Below are 17,346 nucleotides of genomic sequence, written 5' to 3' on the forward strand. Positions count from 1 at the left end.
AATTCATCTTCACTTGGGTATTATCTTGAATGGGAGAGAACACTGCCCACAGTGAATCATCCTGGGTGGTTTCACAACCATGGTATTAAGATGTGAGAAAACTGCCATACAGACTCCTAGCATTTTCGTATCTTATCGTCGCCGTAAGACCTATCTGTGTCAGAGCGACATATGGAAAATAGTAAAAAAAACTATTTAATCTGTTTACCTTCCAGGGCTGGTTTTCCCAAGGACTTAGCGAGGAATCCCATGTCTACTCTCTCAAGGACAGTGTGCTGGAGCGTGAGATATTTTCAGTGGGGATACAACTGGGAAGGACGACCACTACCTCGCCCAGGCGGTCTCGCCTGCTATGCTGACCTGGGGCCGTGTGAGGTATGGAGAGTTTGGAAGGGATAGACAAGGAACGGGGAAAGAAACGGCCTTGGCCGTAAGTTGGGTACCATCCCGGCATTTGCCTGGAGGAGAGGTAGGAAACTACGGATATCCACTTCGAGGATGGCTGAGGAGGGAATAGAATACCCCTTTACTCAGTTGACCTCCCGAGGCTGAGTGAACCCCGTTCCAGCCTTCGTGCTACTTTTTTCAAATTTCTTGGCAGAGCCAGGAATCGAAACCAGGCCTCCGGGGGTAGCAGCTAATCATACTAACCTCTGAACCACAGAAGTGGACGAAGACATACGATGTAATAATTATTAGTAAATTATGCCTAACTTGCGCAATAGATGTAAGAAGCAAGTTACCTCTCCAGTCCTGTCTCCATCCTATTTGGATATGTCCGTATAATAAGAGTAATGTTACATGATTCATTCACCTATAATATTCAGCAAGGGAGCATTACCATCCAGGTTAGATCCATAGTATAGTAGTTCCTATGATTTTGTTTTCACGATGTGATTCTATGTTACCTTGTGTAATATTTGTGCCATTTTAATCTCGTAAACTGAACCGCTTTTCCCATTAACTACCTCCTGATGCCCTTTTCTTCTTCGACTGCGACACGAGTGAGTGTGTCAGTTGTATAGTCTTATAACCTGGTGTCTTGTGAAGAAAGTGATTAGAGAAGAATCCATAAAGATGAGTATGTTCTGTGTGTTTCAGCCGCCCCCAGTCGCTGCACGGGCCCCCTGCTGCCAGGCCCGCCGAGCAGCATGCCGCCTCCACCCCGCCACCCCCGCCATCCAGGTGAGTAGTTCTCTACAGCTCTCATGTTTATTTCATGACGTTCAGTCGATTGTACGATCGCGTCTTATCATGGAATGGCTTTTATTTATGATTTCCTTTCACCCGTAATCACGTGAATTCATCATCGGACAGGAAATATACTTTCTTTTATGAGAATCATTCTGTGGAACTTTATAGCCAGGATCTATAAATATAAAACGCTAATGTGTATGTTTCACGAAACTCGAGCTCTTAAACCAGGAAGAGTTAAAAGTTGCGGTTTGTACTAAAATCTTACAAATCGTCTCAATAGTACAGGAAAAATCTTGCATTTCTTGAAAAGTCAACGGAAATATATTTATTCTATGTAATTAAATTACAAAGCCGCATCAAGATCTGGATCGACCTTGATGGACAGACTGTCACTAGGCGACAGCGACTTATAGCCTACTCTGTATCATGATAGTCCAGTAAGAAATACTGTATATAGGGGGATGGGAGCACGCCGCCATGTTTTATGAAGTACCTTTCTTGCTAGAAGGTTCATGTAACTAGGCAACTCATTACCGAGGAATCTGTTCATTTTCGCACAAGATTCGCGTTGCAATGAACACCATGCAAATAAATCGCCATTTATGCAAGCATATATAAATAGTTTGATCATACTGGTAGATATAGGAATATAAAAAGCAGAACATATTTACAGTAATTATTTGTTTTGCAAGTGAAATTATAGGTAGATGTAATAAGTAATATATAAATAAGAAAACAACTAAAATAATGAAGATAAATGTTAATAAAAATTGCATAAAGTAGAATTAATTACAATACACTTTTTTTTGCTGTTTGCTCTACGTCGCACCGACACAGATATGTCTTATGGCGACGATGGGATAGGAAAGGCCTAGGAATTTGAAGGAAGCGACCGTGGCCTTAATTAAGGTACAGCCCCGGCGTTTGCCTGGTGTGAAAATGGAAAACCACGGAAAACCATCTTCAGGGCTGCCGACAGTGGGGCTCGAACCCACGATCTCCCGATTACTGGATACTGGCCGCACTTAAGCGACTGCAGCTATCGAGCTCGGTCTTTTTATTTATTGACGCGTAGCAGCGCACACCGGGTATCAACTAATTTTATTAATTTGTCTTACGGCATACACGCAGACGAGCATCAACTTGAAAAACAAATGTGTAAATGTGTGTATGGTAATATTGAAACTAGAAAATCATTTAAGTAAAAGGAATGTCACAATGTTAAGTTCATCTTTTCCACTCAGTAGTCCTTGTCGGACATAATGTAACAACTGTGAATAGTCCTTGAGAAACCTCTTTTGGCACACTTATAAATAGGGATGGAAGTTTGGACACCGAACGTACGAATTTAACTACTGTATGTCACGTTTTGATGTAACTTATGCAAAATTTCGTCATAGGCGGGTGAGGGTAATTTCAAGACTTGTTAATCAAATGCAGCTTACCGGTGTACTAATACTATTACTAGGCTGCTGCTACTACATATTTTCAATATTTAATACACCTGCATTTGGAATGCTGAAGTTTAAAATAATATCTATATATAAAAGAGTTCACTAAAAACAGCTTTAGCAAATCCGTCCGTCCCTGGTCCTAATGGACAGATTTGTTCACTTTTGTTTTATTCTCTCCCAAAATACCTGCCGGTGAATCATGAGACGTTGATAGGTCTCTAAGTTCAGCCAACTTTGAGAAATCATAACATAAAATCATTAAATGATCACTCCAATAATTGCAGGAGTAGGCTAATCTAACCCGCAATACATTCTGTACTAAGCAGGTTGCTAAGCGACTAACATTTTCATTAATATTCTGATATAGCCTATGTTATTTTTATCCTTAGTAATGTCACATTGCATGCAGCCCTGTCAAGCCAGAGAGTGTACTCTTTCTCTGATTACAGAAGAATATTATTCTCTGCTAGATACTCTTTGATTCCCTAACCTTTCCCAGCTTCCAAATATATTCAACAGGTGGCAGAGCGTTCCTAATAACTTGCATGCTGCTAATAGAAAAAAAGTCTACGTACAAACAGACCCCATCATTACCTGGGAATATCTATCGATGGATAACCTAGCTATACTAGAATGAAGGCCATGAAAAAAGTTCTCTGTCACGCAAAAAAAAAAAAAAAACCGCTTTTTCGAGACTAACCTATTAGTTCGGAAGACAATCGTTCTATATAGAAGAACTGCGATTAAAAGTACCCTTGCCTTCTACGACACAATACAAAACTTTACATCTAGAACTGCAGGATTAAAAAAAGAATATATGCATAGATACTTACCAAACGGACGGCATTATGACGTCAGAATGCCTGAATTTTTGCTACGAATTGTGCGTTACCATAACACGCTTCTTATTAAATGTTCACAAAACCATTGAAAAGGGCAGGAAAACAATATGATTACGACAGGCATATCAAGACGAGTTATCTGACCTATTTCGACATTTTTATTAATTTATCTTATGACATACACATAGATGAACAACAACTTGAAAAACTATTGTTAAATATTTCTTTTTTCCTTTCTTTCTTTCTTTCTTTCTTTCTTTCTTTCTTTCTTCCTTTCTTTCTTTCGTTATACTCAATAAAGAGCGTGTTTGAACTTGTTAGTTTGCTCTGACGGCTTCCCTTCTTTTTCGCCTCCCATCTCTTCATGAATTCGTTGTCATTTCTTCTTCTATTCACTGTTTTCCAGTGGTCTTTTTAACTTTGTCCACGAATGTGTGATTTTCAACCAGAAATCCAAAAACTTCTAACCAGTTAATCTTAACATTTTTTAATTGATTATAGTTAATAGTTTTTTAGTACATTTGTTATTGTCCATTCTACAGCCTTGACCATAGAATTTAAATCCATTTTTATAGCAAAATAAGGCGTTGCGAGTGAGATCCACTTATTCAAATTTCATATGCATTATTCATTGTTCCGGAGATATCGCCGTGGACAGAGGTGAAAGAAGGTGCGGCCATGAATGGGTGGATAAGCAAAAATTAACTTGCAATTTAAAACTTTAAAATTTGGAATATATTTCTTTCCGGAATAGTTGATTTTTTTTTAAACTTTACACTTTGCTAAGCAAATAATCAGGTACAAGGTCTAGCTCGTGAGCTCGAGAAACAGTATAAGGAAAATCTAGAATATTCAGAATAACAACCATTTAGCAACATGAGCTTGGAGCTCCCCGGTTACAAATTTGACAAGAGCACCATTGCTCCCTGCAATACATACTCACGAGGACCGAGCTCCAAATTTTACATCAGTAGGAAGAGCGCCTTTTCTCTACACAATTACTCACTAGGAGACTATTCTCGAATATTTACAAGATCCAGGCCTTCTTTAAGGCACAATGTACTTTTAACAAGAACCAGCAGTAGACACTGTCTTGTTTGCTCAACAGTCGAAATTACATAGGAAAATAGAATGAAAATAGTGGATTTTAACAAGGGCAGTAAGTGCCCATTCTACCTGGCCCTGGTTAAAAAGAAAAGGTTAAAGTTACTGGCCGGAAATCAAAATGTTAGTAGGCAAACACTTGCACTCCTTTAAAATTCACTAGAACATCATTAAAACCCTATGTGGGCTTAAGGCCCGACGTTACAGAGGCTAAACCTATAGGCCTACTACGGAGGCGACTAGAAGAAAGGAAGAATTTAATTCACAAAATTAAGAGATAGATTTTAAGGGTTACAAAATCATAGTCACCTCAATATCAAGTTGAAAGGGAATACAAGAGGGTTCTCACTCTTTATTCCCGAAGTTCAGTTAAGTTATTTAGACTTGTTTGAGAATTTACATTGAAAAATAGAAGTTACATTACGAAAGAAATATGAACCCTTCCCCTCGAACTATCTTTCAGGGACTATTATATGATTACACGGAGTCTGCCATTACCTTGCGCTGGTGGACCTCCCGGCGATGGATGAGACAGCCCTTCCCTTGCATCCGCTACGAACACACGCTAAACCTCTTGACTGGAGCGATCGAAAGACAACATGGGCCGAACGGTCCCAGCTTTTATAGCGGAGTGGAAGGTTCCAAATTTCTCTGGGCCGAAACACTGACACACCCACAATTTCCATTTGACAGTTAAATATCAAACACTCTGATTGGTTACTTAAATGTACAAAATTTCCTATTGGCTACAGTTTTAAGCTGGCGGGAAGAGATAGAAGTGCTGATAACCTTAGAACACCAAAAACAGTCAATAAATTATTCAGATTAGGAAACCTTGACACACAAAATTACTTTGAAAATTAATTGTTCATCCTCGCCCTAGAGGGCGCACATAAGTAGAGACATCTGTCGATGAATGTTCAAACTATTTCCGAAATTAGAGTTTGATATAGATGACCTTGTACAAGGTACTTGTTTTAAATGCACGGGGTGTACCTCCGGTACATTCATTATCATTTTTAAAATTCTAGTCAGTGGATAAATGTTAAAATTGTAATGATCATTACATTTTGTTTGATTTTGTACCATCAGGGGCCGATGGCCTAGATGTTAACTCCAGTTCCATAAATGGGTATCAAATGATTGCTTATAAGTGGCAGATTTTGCTCTATGATACAACCTAGCAATTTATTGTCTCTGACACGCAGGCGTGGACCGGGCATTGATCGTTAGAGTGTTGGTCACCGTGATGAATAATTTTGAGAAAAATAATTCGCCGTCTCTCACCGTTATCATTTTATCAACTGCTGAATTTAGCTGATCAGATCGGTTTGCGAGCGAATTCAAATGGGTTTTGCGAGGCGGTGCTGCTAAATCTGCATGAGGCTTAAGAACAGCTTGAGAGCCATACCGAGAAATCAGCATCACACAGTGGGTTTCAGTCGGTATCAGCGTAACGTACTTGCTTTAGCGCGATCGTTTCAGCTCGGAAGTCCATGTTTAGAGGCATGAGTTTTTCGCATTAACGATAAAAGCGACAGAAAATATTTTGAAGCGATTTTGAAAAATCTTAACGAATCGTATTCTGGTTAAGAAATTAGTGATTTTGTTTTAGCGAATTACAGCGAATTAAAGTGACAAGGCCAGTTTAAAGCGAAATTTACTTATTTTGCGAAAAGTGCGAAAATGCAGCGAAATTCATAGAACATAACGATCTTGATACTGTATTCCAGTATCACGTGTGTGAAGGGAAACAGAAGACGGAATAATGATTTCTCATTTCGACAGAAGTATATCTTCGTATTAATATTTATGAAATCCCTTAATATAGGCCATATAGGGTGAATGCTATGGCCATGTAGGGTGAAAGGGTAATTTGTTATGTAATCTTGGTTAGGGCTATATTATAGTTCTAATCTAGATTACATAAGAAATAATGAATGATTATCAATATTGATTCTATTTGTCTATCTTTCAGATAAATCATTCACGAATCTTACGAATTAAATATTTTATGAATAAATTTAGGAAATGATTAAAGCGAAATTGAAGCGATGGGGTCAGCCCTATTTCACTAAATAACACGAAAAATTGTTTCCATTTCGCGAAGTCGAACATAAATTAATGCCAGAAAATCATGCCTCCATCCATGTTCAATTCGTTCCCTGGTGAAGTCTTTATTGGACTGATGCACTGAAGCAGATCTTAAGCCATGTGCAGATACAGCAACACCGCCTTGCAAGGGCCATTTGACATCACCCGCGAAGTGATCTGATTGGCTAACTTCAAGCAGCTGATGTGATATCGAATTTTTAAAAAATTATTTATCGAAGAGACTTGCCCTCTAATGCTTATATACCCGGTCCACGTTGTTTATGAACACCATTCATAGATTACTAACAGTACCATAGGCAGATGTTAGTATCCGAGTCTTCTCCAAGAATCGCTAGGGGTACACGTACCCCCCGCTGAGAAACGCTGCTCTGCATGTACAAGGTAACGACAAGGTAACGAGCTCTACTCAATGGGACTAAATTATGCACGCACGAAGCTCGGGGGAGTTCAACCTTTACACATGGGTGAACAACGCATTTTAGTGTGCCATATATTTTTCAAGCCCACCTCCTTGGTCTAGTGGTTAGTGTGATTAGCTGCACCCCCAGAGGTCCGGCATCGATTCCCGTCTCTACCACGAAATTTGAAAAGTGGAACGGGATCCACTCAGGCTCGGGAGGTCAAATGAGTAGAGGGACTTAGATTACAAACTCAGCCATCCTCGAAGTGGTTTTCCGTGGTTTACCACTTCTTATCCAGGCAAATACCGCGATGATACCTGACTTACGGCCACGGCCGCTTCCTAGCCCACTTCGTTGTATATTCCTTACAATCTTCCCATCCCCCAAAAGGCTCCTGTTGACTATAGCAGGTGAGGCAACCTGGACGGGGTATTGGTCCTCCTTCCCAGTTGAATCCCCGAATGTGTCACGCTCCAGGAATTTCCCTTGAGACAGTAGGGGTGGGATCTCTCACTGAGTCCGGGTGAAAACCAACCTTGGAGCGTAAACGGATTAGGCTAAATAAATAAATAAATAAATAATGATAATAATAATATTAATAAATATATTTTTCAAATGCAATTACAAGTTTCTTATGGGGACGATGGGATAGGAAAGGGCTAGGAGTGGGAAGGAAGCGGCCGTGGCCTTAATTAGGGTGAAAATCGAAAACCACGGAAAACCTTCTTCAGGGTTGGTGACAATGGGGTTCAAACCCACTATCGAATATCGCATACTGGCCGCATTTAAGGGATTGCAGCTGTCGAACTCGATCAAGTGCAGTTAACACGGACATTTTAAAGATTCATGAGGCTCATTATTGCAGAGAATGAACCGCAATATCATCACATGCCACAACGCCTGTCTACAGTTTGAAGGAACGCATTTTTACCACTTGCTGTAATGGGGTAAGTTTTATTGTGTGTTTTTTTTAAAAGTAACTGTCCCTCTAACGAGGTTGATGAGTTTCTACGGGCGTTTTGGAACGAGTCGTCGGCGACAGTGTTTCTAACTACCGACACGCGGCATGTACGAAAGACGAGAGTTCTTGTAAGACTCACCCTGTTATAGTAATTGAATATCTGACTCGTTGGCCGAATTGTCAGCGTACTGGCCTTCGGTTCAGAAGGTCCCGGGTTCGATTCCCGGACGGGTCGAGGATTTTAACCTTGATTGGTTAATTCCAGTGGCCCGGGGGCTGGGTGTTTGTGCTATCCCCAACATCCCTGCAACTCACACACCACACATAGGCCTAACACTATCCTCCACCACAATAACACGCAGTTACCTACACATGACAGATGCAGCCCACACCCATTGGAGGATCTGCCTTACAAGGGCTGCACTCGGCTAGAAATTGCCACATAAATTTAATTTAATCATACTAATTGAATCTCTTCGTTAGTTTTTCTTATTTTATCTGGAATGGAAACATGGTGCATACAGTGCCCCAGAGAAATTCCCTGTCGCTATCATTTTATGTTGATGCTATCTGTAAACGTCATATCACGTGACTGTTTTTTTGTGGAAGTCAGCATTCGAATATAACGATTTGTTAGTGTGCAGATCTTTGCTTCTATGCTCTGTGGTAGCTTTGGGACATGCAGCGTCCCGCATTTCAGTCTGCGTTAGTTGGTGTTCTTGCAAGTATTTTATTGTTTGTATAACTGTCATTGTTTATCTTAAGAAACATAGTGGATTTGTTTTCAATACTTACAGGTTAATAATATCACTAGAAAAGAATTTTATTGCTGGGAAAAACGATGACTGAATTCCAAACGAACTGATGAAGTCAGACCAAGGGAAGAGTGCAGATGGAACATCACGCACTTCCGTCGAAGGGAGACCACAGTTTTTTAAATTCGTGTGGCTATTTCTAGCCGAGTGTAGCCCTTGTAAGGCAGATCTTCCGATGAGGGTGGCGGCATCTGCCATGTATGGGTAACTGTGTGTTACTGTGGTAGAGGATAGTGTTATGTGTGGTGTGTGAGTTGCAGGGATGTTGGGGACAGCACACACACCCAGCCTCCGGGCCATTGGAATTAACCAATGGAGGTTAAAATCCCCGACCCGGCCGGGAATCGAACCCGGGACCCTCTGAACCGAAGGCCATTGCGCTGACCATTCAGCCAACGAGTCGGACGGGAGACCACAGTGATTGGGGACTACCAGTGAGAGGGCTAGCAATATGTTTCAAGGTCATGGTACATTAAAAGAAAGAACGGTCATCAATGGTCATGAAATCTGGAAGAACACCGAGGTGTGACATAGTGTTCAATAGACCCGGTCCTAAAGGCCATGCTAAGTCATGAAAAATACATCCGATGCTTTCAGATTGTTTATGGATGCTGGTATGTTGGACGATATAGCTCATTTCACTAAAAAAGGAAATTTCATTCAACTTCATAGAAATTAAAGGTACCGGGGTGAACTGTTTGTTGGGCGTATATTATTCACACCTGCGTATATCATTTTTGACACTCAGGCGTCATGACTGGGGGAAGGAGTCTTAGGCTCTGACAGGTTAGAATGCAAACGTATTTGAACAAGGCGCAACCCGCTCGACAGTTATGTGCGTATGTAGCATGAATGTTAGGGGTTCTGAGAGTTCAGATCGCTAATATGCAAATCTCACTACAGAACTGTTGTGCGGGCTAGGTTAAACCTGCGCCTTAGTTAATACGTTTGCATTCTGAACTATTAGTACCTAAAAATTAGTTCCCTAGCCGTGATCGAACTTCATAGGAATTAGAGGCACCGGGCTAAATTATTTGTTGGTGCAGGGCGCACGGCATTTATTCATAGCTATTCGGTATGGAAGCAAAGCACGGTTATGCGCATCATATGAATAAATCAACTGGTCACAACCAGATTACCTTCAAATGGAAGTAACTTTAAAAGCAATCCTACAATTATTTCCTGCAGACAGTATCTTTACCACAGCCGTACATTGCAGTAATTGGAAATCTGCTATGAATATATCACCTCAACTCTATCATTAAGGAAAATCATAACTAAACGTTTCTCTCATGGTCAAATATATGTAACTTGCTCCAGGGTTGGAACTCCGCGGAATTTACACACTTCCACTCCCTCTAGGGTGACATACCGGTCTAAGAGGCTCAGGTGGTTGAGGCGCTGGCCTTCTAACTCCAACTTGGCAGGTTCGATCCTGGCTCAGTCCGGTGGTATTTGAAGGTGTTCAGATACGTCAGCCTCGTGTCGGTAGATGTACTGGCAAGTAAAAAGTACTCCTGGACAAAAATTCCGGCCCCTCGGCGTCTCCGTAAACTTTCAAAAGTAGTTGGTGGGACGTAAAAACAATACCATTGTTTATTATTATAGTGTGACACGCAGTGTTTTTCCTACGGCACTAGATTAATGATTTTGCTGTTAGAAAAAATGTGTTAAATTTCGAATTGATATCGGTAATTTGCAGTAAGTTCAAGAAGTTAGCAAATTTCAGAAAAAACACATGTAATCGCATTTCAATCTGTGATTTTTTCAAGTGTTTGTTGATACAATATTGCATTCTATTACCATAACATTTCACGTGTGTTATTACATTTCCTCGAAACTTTGCAAGTGATACACTGCGGGCGAATCCCGTCGGTATCTGCTAGTATAATTACAACCTGTGACAATAAATTTCGCTGAATAGTCCTGTACTATGAACATAGATGAACGTTGCACGACAGTGACCTTACTGTCCTTCGAAATAGTCCCCTCCCATAACCATCCACTGCTGAGATCGGCGATACATGTCCTGGAAACTGCAAGAAGGCTTCCTTTGGGATGGTGTTGGAAACCCTTGTTACGTTTCGTTGTATGTCAGGAATATCGTCACATCTCTTTCCTTTCAAAGCGAGTTTGAGTCGTGGAAATAGGAAGAAGTTTGGGGGATTGAGATCTGGCGAGTATGGGGATGTTCAAGTTGCTCCTGATCGTCCGTCAAGTGATGTGGCACAAGACGAGAACACGTTTTCCTCTTCTCTAACTTCTGGGTAACGATTTGTCGCACGGATTCACGGTTAATCTGCAGTTCATCCGCTGTCATGCGCACAGTTAATCCCCGATCGTTCGCGATGAATGTCCTCACCTCCTAAATGTTTTCGTCACTTACGGCGGTCGCTGGTCTTCCGCTACGAGGGTTGTCAGAAACGCTTTCCCGCCTCCTCGAAAATGGGCAAACCACTCGTACACACACTTCAAGGAGAGTGCTTGATCTTCATAAACACGTACCAGCATCGCATGCGTTTCTTTCGGTGTCTTGCCAAGCTTAAAACAAACTGTACATTGATCTTTTGGTCGTTCATGTTCCTGTTCGCAGTTTAGAACCAACTCACTAAACACGCACTCTGTCAAACAGGTCTTACACGGCACACACACACGATGCTCAACATAACAACGTTGGGAGCAGGTGGTCAAAACCAGCTGCTACGCAGGTGCAGCGTTGCGTGTCGCCAGTGTTGCCGGATCGACCGTTCTAACTTCATTCAGCGAACTTTGTCACAGGTTGTATAGAAGAATGACCACGCAAAGTTGGGAGACTCGCAAACGACTACTACTGCTATTAAATGTTTTCATTCCTCCCCTGAAGGGGGAGGCGGGCCTCCTAGATGGTGATGCCGTCTCTCAGGTCGGGAGACATGTAACGGGGAAGGTGAAAGGAACTGTCCCGGCATTCGCCTTATTGTAGGAGAATGGAAAACCACGGAAAACCAATCTCACGGCAGCCGACGGTGGGAACCAGTCCCTCTCCGCCTCCCGAATGCAGAGATGACTTGCAGAACTATGTGTACCTTCTGGTAAAACGTTAAAAGTGAATATTGGCAGCTCTAGGACATTATTTGATGGAACTTCTTCCCTTCGCTTAGATCTATTCGTGGGAGTCTGTGTAGGGTAAATGGAGATATGTTAGTGATACCGGTAAGTTCGTGATAAATCTTTCAATAAGTATAATGTGTCCGCTAGAGCGATGAAGACCAGTGCTAGTAAAGAGAGAGAGAGAGAGAGAGAGAGAGAGAGAGGGGGGAGAGAGAGAAAGAGAGAGAGAGAGAGAGAGATATCTGTTAAGAACTCTGGGAACTAGTAGTAATGTTGAAATTCTTAGTCTGCAGTAGGAAAGTTCAGGATACTTGTTTAAAGATTTAAAACGAACTTAACCTGTATCACGAATATACCTCCCTTTATCCTATATATTTGCTCGACATTTGGAATTGGCCGTACATTTCTACTATTTTCTCCAATGGACAGTTTCGAATGGAAAGTGTACTTGTATCAAATGGATCGTTATTATGATCTTTGCCACAACACTGCTGCTGCTGCTCCTCTATAGTGCCAGGAAAGTTGGCTGTTGAATGGTATTCGCTCGGCGGATGAGTTTACATTTTGTAAACAAGTAGCTGACCTTTTGAAATGTGATGCATGCGTCTGTTTTCAACCGACTTTACATGTTCCCGAGATGATGGGGAAGAAATACAGACGTGCTTGAAAGACTTAGCTAGGTGGTAGGTTCGTGTTCATCTTGGTAAAGAAATTTCTTCTTATATTGTCCTGGTCAGTATTGGTTTACCTTTCAGAGATCATTGTAATATCACCTTGTGCATAAGTTTAGAAAGTTTCTTGCTGATTTCCTCCATTGTTTTCCTTTCCAAACTGTTGGAGGTCCACTGGCGGTGCATCATGGTATAGGATTGGTGATGATTTTCAGCGAGGATGAATCTGTCTTCACCATCTGAAAGGAAATGAACATTGTGCATTTTCTTCGCAACGCTTCGCCATATCTCACCGCACTTTAAAAGCTTCACGAAATTTAAAATTATTTGCAACTCGCAACTGTTTAACATTTATAATGTACATCGAAAACATCTTGTTGAAAGGAATGCATTCGAGCATGAGCCATCAGCGCAACTCTACAGAGCATTGTTGCGTGACGTATTCCGAAAAGCGAATGATCCTAATTCTGTAAACTTACACAGTCTACTGGCTACACTTTGTAGGGTTCTTTCCACTTGCATTGAGTACGAACGTTGTTCTGTAAACAAGGTAAATATATTCTGACGCCTTTACAACGTCTTAACGTCGACATTGGAATCAATTACAGGATAATCTCAGAAGAGCTGCCAGCCCGAGGATTTAAGTCGGTCACAAAGCATTCAGTGAATGTATAATTAAATACCTAACCTTTGAACCGCGTCTTTAATTCTCAACTTAGGAGAATTACACTTTTAATCTTTCGATTTCCAGGTGGAGAGCATATTACTAATTGTATGTTCGATAGAGCTTTTTGTTTCTATTCGACGTTTCTTTTAATATCTTCCTTTATTAAGTTTGATGTCCGCCTCTATGGTGTAGTGGTTAATGTGATTAACTGCCACCCTCGGAGGCCCGGGTTTGATTCCCGGCTCTGACATGAAATTTGAAAAGTGGTACAAGGACTGGAACGGGCTCCACTCAGCCTCAGGAGTTCGACTGAGTAAAGGGGGTTCGATTCCCACCTCAGCCATCTCGAAGTGTTTTTGTATAGTTTCCCACTTTTTCACCAGGCAAATGCCGGGATGATACCTAACTTAAGGCCAGGGCCGTTTCCTTCCGTCTTTCTAGTCTATCCCTTCCAGTATTCCCATCCTCCACAAGGACCTTGTTCAGCATAGTAGGTGAGGCCGCCTGGGCGAGGCACTAGTCTTCGCCAGTTGTATTCCAGACCAAATGTCCCACGCTCCAGGACACTGCCCTTGAGGCTGTAGAGGTGGGATACCTCAATGAGCGCGGGGGGAAAACAACCTTAGAGGGTAAATAGATTAAATAATAATGAAATAAACAATAATAAACTAGCTTTGATTGATGTCCGGCCCCACGGTGTAGGGAGCAACGCGTCCGCCTGTCATCCGTCGGCCCCGGGTTCGATTCCCGGCCGGGACAGGGGTTTTTTAATTGTAAATGATTAATATCCCTGGCCTGGGGACTGGGTGTTTTTGTCGTGCTTTCCTCACATTCAACTCTTTACATTCCCGCCATTTCCAAATACACGCAGGTTCACAACATATGGTGCATAGTAGGGGCAAAAGATCTTCTTAGGTCGACGCCCCGAAAAAATAGCATTTTAATTTAAAAAACGTTTGATTTATAGTAATGAATACATATTATTAGTGTCTTAAGACAATTCATTCCAGTACCAGTCAGGACAGAAATATGGCATAGTGATTACGGATAACATAACGAAGGTAATGTTCCACGAAACTGGGATATGCCCATATATGCAACGCATGCCGAACCTGCATTCCCACTAGGGTGTGGGAAAAATGATTGTTAAATGAATGAATGAATGAATAAATAAATAAATAAATAAATAAATAAATAAATAAATAAATAAATAAATAAATAAATAAATAAATAAACGTTATTAGTATATGGTGAGATTGGTCAGATGTAAAATACATAGCGTTATATTTTGACAGTTACTAACAAAACATCCATTTCTTTCTGTCCATAGTGCTGACGAATTCAAGATAGCGTTCCACCGCAGGGCATCACTACTTTTTTTAAATAGATTCTGTCTTCATCGATTTACGATTTCTTATAATACTATGTTTCTCAAAAATACACTTAACTATCTACTATTTTGAAGAACACAAAAGCTTTCACTTAGCATAAAATGCATTAACTGAGTGCCCTAAGTAATTTTCGAAGTTTGCTTTTAATCAGTGAAAAAGTATTTTTCGTGTGCCTCGTTCGCTACAACATTGAGTGGTCTACATGTCAGAATAAAAAATAAAAATCACATTTGGTTTCTGCGTTCTTTAAAACGATTTCTTTAATTTACGGAAGAACTCAGAAATCAAAAATATTCCGATCAGGAAATCATAATTTTAGTTGAGAAAATCAATTCTAATACAACAGCAACAGCAACCTGTCGAGTCCCCATGTTCGTTGTAATTGTTGGGATATTTGAAATGGCACCCGCGAAAGTCAAGCGACAAAGCTGTGGATATCGTCGTGCTGATGACGTGACACTCCAGCACTTGCAGGCCAACCTGCTTGGTAGCATTTGTTTCAGCAAATCCAAACACCTCAATGGGCTATTTCGCCACGGGTTTGTTTTTGTTTCCGGTATTTTAAATAACCTGAAGGAAATTGTTTGTCGTAATCCTAAGGATTGGACGGGCTAGGTACTTGGGTTCGATTCTTGGAGCGATTAACACCAAATCAGATTCACCTTTCACCAAGAAATGACAAATACTTGTGTCTGTTTACAGGTTAGCACTTAGGGAACTCCTTACTCACATTTCAAATACTTGAAGCTAAATGTCTTTTCAGTTTCCTTGGCAACTAACTTGAAGTAAGCCCTCACACTTCAGTCTTTGAACTTACATACAGTTAGTACTTAGCTCGATTGGGTGTATTCTTTCTTTCTTTCTTTCTTTCTTTCTTTCTTTCTTTCTTCCGGACGCCGCTGCCACTTCGGACGCCTGGTTAACCTTTCTACAGAATTTCAGACTTTTGATTTACATCTCCTCTGGTTACTCTACTCTAGTTTGATTAACTCCCTGTTCAGACTCCACTCCGAATTACGAATAGAGCTTCTCTTTTGAACTGAACTCGATCACAGTTATGGGTAGAACCCGGAAGTTAGGCAAAACGCCTCTTTTATTTGGGTGTTTTAACGAAGTGTCGTCCGGCTGCATGGCTAAATTGTTAGCGTGCTGGCATTTGGTCTTAGGGGTCCCGGCTTCGATTCCCGGCAGGATCGGGATTTTTAACCAACATTGGTTAATTTCGCTGGCACGGAGGCTGGGCGTATGTGTTGTCTTCATCATCATTTCATTCTCATGACGCGCAGGTCGCCTACGGGTGTCCAATCAAAAGACCTTTATCTTTCGAGCCGAACTTGTCCTCGGACGCTCCCGGCACTAAAAGCCATACGCCATTCCATTTCATCGAGTGTCAAATAGACACAAGCATATTTCCGTACATTTGGGAACGGTAGGACCAGTTTTTATTTTGCCTATTTTTGCCTATTTTAACTTCCGCTGCCCATTTGATAGTTCAGTGCATTTTTGGCCTCTTTTGGGTTGTGGATATTTTCTGCTGTTATTTATATATTAAAGTTAAACAATGGAAATAAAATAAAATTCCAATGAACTGTTAATAATAAAAAAGACAATTTCATCTTAACCTAATAGATAAACATACATTTACATAAACTACATTTTAATGTTACATCCCTGCTGAAAACTTACTCGCGCGCAGCTGTGAGCTTGCATCCGGGAGATAGTGGGTTCGAAACCCACTGTCGACAGCCCTGAAGATGTTTTTCCGTGGTTTCCCATTTTCACAGCAGGCAAAAATGCTGGGGCTGTACCTTAATTAAGGCCACGACCACTTCCTTCCCAGTCCTAGGCCAGCCCTATCCCATCATCACCATGAGACCTATCTCTGCCGGTGCGACATAAAGCAAAAGAAGAAAAAAAGAAAACTTACTCCACAAGCCAAATTATCGAAAGGGTTCCCAGGTGCCATTCACGCTACGGTGCTACTGGTGGTGGTGGTGGTGATTATTATTTTAAGAAAAAGAACAACTTGGTAAGCGTCTTTTGTGAACATTAATCAGAAGGAAATGGAAGAAGTCTGACACTTCGAAAAATGAAGATATCGGCAAAAGAAAGGAAAAGGCCACGAACGGCGTGAAAATAATATTTTTTTTGCTAGTGGCTTTACGTCGCACCGACACAGGTAGGTCTTATGGCGACGTTGGGATAGGAAAGGCCTAGGAGTGGGAAGGAAGCGGCCGTGGCCATAATTACGGTACAGCCCCAGCCAGCATTTGCCTGGTGTGAAAATGGAAAACTACGGGAAACCATCTTCAGGGCTGCCGGCAGTGGGATTCGAACCCACTATCTCCCGGATGCAAGCTTACAGCCGCGCGCCCCTAACCGCACGGCCAACTCGCCCGGTAAATAATAAACTAACTAAGGTCCGAAAACGTAATATCTTCGGAGTCAGAAAAGAATTGTCAGAAAGAAGAGTTGACCAAATGAGTTCGGGTATGAAAAATAAGAGAGAGGAACCTGACACAAATAAGTGGAAGCAACGCCAGACTCAGCTAGGGGAACCGTGGTCGCTAACCCACACTGCCAAGTTGAGAGCCCCTGTACCTCCTTTTAGTCACCTCTTACGACAGACAGGCGATAC

General features: G+C 41.4%; 1 protein-coding gene across 1 annotated transcript in view; it reads left to right on the forward strand.

Annotated features, from left to right (window-relative positions):
• kmr (kramer) overlaps positions 1–17,346 on the forward strand; it is a 1,412,209-nt gene that overhangs the window by 130,349 nt on the left and 1,264,514 nt on the right. Inside the window, exon 2 of the mRNA XM_068226867.1 lies at positions 1,102–1,185. Coding sequence (XP_068082968.1) covers positions 1,102–1,185 — 84 coding nt within the window. The remainder of the gene's footprint in view (positions 1–1,101; positions 1,186–17,346) is intronic.

Source organism: Anabrus simplex, chromosome 3 (genome assembly GCF_040414725.1).
Source record: "Anabrus simplex isolate iqAnaSimp1 chromosome 3, ASM4041472v1, whole genome shotgun sequence".
NCBI lineage: Eukaryota > Metazoa > Arthropoda > Insecta > Orthoptera > Tettigoniidae > Anabrus > Anabrus simplex.